The sequence below is a fragment of the Empidonax traillii genome, unplaced genomic scaffold (assembly GCF_003031625.1).
Source record: "Empidonax traillii isolate 1590-97213 ecotype Southwest subspecies unplaced genomic scaffold, ASM303162v1 scaffold356:size572493, whole genome shotgun sequence".
NCBI classification, from domain to species: Eukaryota; Metazoa; Chordata; class Aves; order Passeriformes; family Tyrannidae; genus Empidonax; species Empidonax traillii.
The window spans coordinates 76,479-77,951 of NW_020955549.1; the positions used below are offsets into that span (position 1 = coordinate 76,479).

General features: G+C 51.5%; 1 protein-coding gene across 1 annotated transcript in view; it reads left to right on the forward strand.

Annotated features, from left to right (window-relative positions):
• The window catches only part of NUP210 (nucleoporin 210), a 59,511-nt gene that overhangs the window by 6,968 nt on the left and 51,070 nt on the right, over window positions 1-1,473 (forward strand). The window contains exons 2-3 of the mRNA XM_027892537.1: window positions 685-815; window positions 1,168-1,201. Coding sequence (XP_027748338.1) covers window positions 685-815; window positions 1,168-1,201 — 165 coding nt within the window. The remainder of the gene's footprint in view (window positions 1-684; window positions 816-1,167; window positions 1,202-1,473) is intronic.

Below are 1,473 nucleotides of genomic sequence, written 5' to 3' on the forward strand. Positions count from 1 at the left end.
GGGGTGGAAACCAGTGCCCGGTTAGGATTGCATTTACCAGAGAGCAGAGAGCACAGTGATTTCATCGGAGGGAGAGCAGTTCCCCAGCAGCTTCCTCACAGTCAGTGCTGCCTTTCATTGTCTGAATCCCTCAAAGGGCCCTTCATACTTCAGATAAACAGACTGTAAATATTTTTTTTAATGTCTCAATTAAAAAAAAAAAAGATATTTCTTGTTTTCAGAGCCCCTGGCCATAGCAAACATGTAACTGTGATATTCTGTCATTGGGGAAGGCGTTCATTTTTTTCTGAACTTTGATTCAAACTCGTTTTGAAAATGCAGTTACAGGTGGTGAATGGAGCTTTAGCTACAATTCTTGTACCTTTCTTCCAGTACAGTGTGTGTTTTTCCTCGTTCCACCCTTGGAGCTGGTCAGCAATCAGGCTCCGCAGCGTTTCTTAGTAGCTGGGTGCAGGTGTGGGTCGGCTGAATTGCGTTCAGGTGTGAAGTTGCCACGCTGCAGGGAGGGCTGTGTTGGTCCGGGGTGCTCTGCCCTTCTCCAGCCTCCCGCTCGCTGCAGTGCTCGAGGAGCTGTTGCCGTCCAGCTCCTCCCAGAGCCGGGACGCGCCCCGTGTCGGTTGTCCCGGGGGCTCCCGAGCCAGCCCTGGTTGCTGTGCAGCGGGGACTGACGCGCCATCCCCGCAGGTCCTCCAGCCGGCCGGACGTGGCGAGTGTGGAGCCGCTGGGCCAGGACGAGTGTTCGCAGAGGGCGCTGGTGCAGGCGCGGTCCTCGCAGCCCTTTCGGCTCACCAGCATCATCTTCGCGGAGGATACAGGTAAGTCCTGACTGCTGTAACCGCACCGATCGCCGATGGGCGTCCTGGGGCCCTCCAGAAACGCCACAAACAAGAAACTTCCCTTTGTGTGCACAGTCATTCTAGACTTTCTGTAGGTTTTACCTTCTGTTTGTTAAGGGCCTCAGATAGCTGTTAATGGTGTCAATGATACATCCAGGAGAAGAGTAATTTGTAAAAAAAAAAAAAAAAATAGAGGGAGTGACTGAAAAATGAAATATACTGAAAATTAGTACTGCAGACTCAGATGTTTTGCATTGCAGAGGCTGAACATTGCCTTTCATGTGTGACAGTGTCTGTCATACAGTGTACCTGGTTAGTTTTATGGGGACAGACATAACCAGACAGTCAATTAAGTGCCTTGCAGTCCCACAGTGAAGGAGTTTGGGGGTTTCTGGTCTGTGGGTAAAGGTCATTAAGCTCTCTGGGCCATGAACCAGGGCTGAGCTTTGCACTGAACAAACCCTGCCCTGAGAGACCCCGCCTGTAACCGGTGGTGGGGATGGAAATCAGAGCCTCTAAAGATCCAAGGGCACTGCTTTTCCTGCTTTCTTATCCACCAGCGCAGCGAGAGTTTCATCCTCAGGGCCATGAGGCAGTTTCAGGTCCTTCAGGGTGGGGGTCTGGTGTCAGAGCTAAA